Source organism: Pundamilia nyererei, unplaced genomic scaffold (assembly GCF_000239375.1).
Source record: "Pundamilia nyererei isolate P.nyererei 1_Seehausen unplaced genomic scaffold, PunNye1.0 scaffold00078, whole genome shotgun sequence".
Lineage (NCBI taxonomy): Eukaryota > Metazoa > Chordata > Actinopteri > Cichliformes > Cichlidae > Pundamilia > Pundamilia nyererei.
In genome coordinates, this window is record NW_005187479.1 from 244,294 (window position 1) to 245,474 (window position 1,181).

A 1,181-nucleotide genomic window follows, 5' to 3' on the forward strand; every position below is an offset into this window, starting at 1 on the left:
CCAAGATGGTTCCAAACGCCAGATCTGAATGAGGGTGGGGGAGGTTCAATTTCGGGTAGCGTTGAGGCAGTTGCCATGTTGCAAGGAGCTTAGCTTCTGTCTTGCTAGCTTGCGCTGCGCTCAGTGGATCTGCACGCGACAGTGCAGCCTAGGCGGGTAGTCGAACACAGATCCACTGAGCGCTCAACACAGACAGCATCGTCAGAAGAAGAGTTGATAAAATAAATAAATGTTTTATTGTTCAATACATATGCGTACCGAACCGAAAGCACTGTATCGAACGGTTCAATATCAATACCAGTATCATTGCTATTTATTTATTTAGTTTTATTTATTTTTTTACTGTAGCAACCCCCCCGCCCCCAACTTACTGATATACTAAAATATTGTAAATATATGGGATCTTCTATTAAAATGTACAAAAACACTGTAGGAATTACAACTACAGCAGAATATGTGTATCAGTGTTCTGTAAGGGGCTGAGCTTAAGTCATTAATGTTCTTGTTTCTGAAAACTACAGCAACACTTGCAGTTTATAGAAAGTCATTCTGTACACTACAAGTGTTTTGTGTGTTCAGTGTGGTTTGTTTGTACAGTGTTTTCTAACATCGTATTACGTAGCCAATGGAGTACTACACAAGTAAAATGAAACTAAAACTGCAATTCTGTTCTGGCTGTGAATGTGTAGAGAACAGATTAAGCGGGTGAAGGACTCTGAGGACGTCCCCATGGTGCTGGTGGGGAACAAGTGTGACCTCCCGTCCCGGACAGTGGACACAAAGCAGGCTCAGGACTTAGCACGTAGCTACGGCATTCCCTTTATTGAGACCTCAGCCAAAACCAGACAGGTGAGAATCCCAACAACAGACTGGGTGTTGTCCTCAAGACTCAAAGTGGCTCATTTGTCAACTCTGTCACTAAACTGTTGTGGGATTGCACTGGAGGTATGGAGAGCATGTTAAATGGTGTGGAGGTGCATGTGGTCTCAGGGTTATTGGTCGTTTTGTCATTTCCATAAATGTTCCTTTCGTATCAAATTGTTTTTTCAGAAAAGGTAAGCTAATGGTAATTTTGGTAACACAGCTGGATGATTTTGGGAAATGGATCACAAGAATGTGATTGTATCATGAGGGATTATTGATTTGTGTTGCTATCTCTGTTGGTCTTTTTTTTTTTTTTT

At 41.6% G+C, this 1,181-nt stretch overlaps 1 protein-coding gene across 3 annotated transcripts in view; it reads left to right on the top strand.

The window, feature by feature from the left end:
* The window catches only part of kras (v-Ki-ras2 Kirsten rat sarcoma viral oncogene homolog), a 12,409-nt gene that overhangs the window by 6,223 nt on the left and 5,005 nt on the right, over nt 1–1,181 (top strand). For all 3 annotated transcript variants that reach the window (XM_013912027.1, XM_005737622.1, XM_005737621.1), the window contains exon 4: nt 690–849. In XM_013912027.1, the coding sequence (XP_013767481.1) occupies nt 690–849 (160 nt within the window). The remainder of the gene's footprint in view (nt 1–689; nt 850–1,181) is intronic.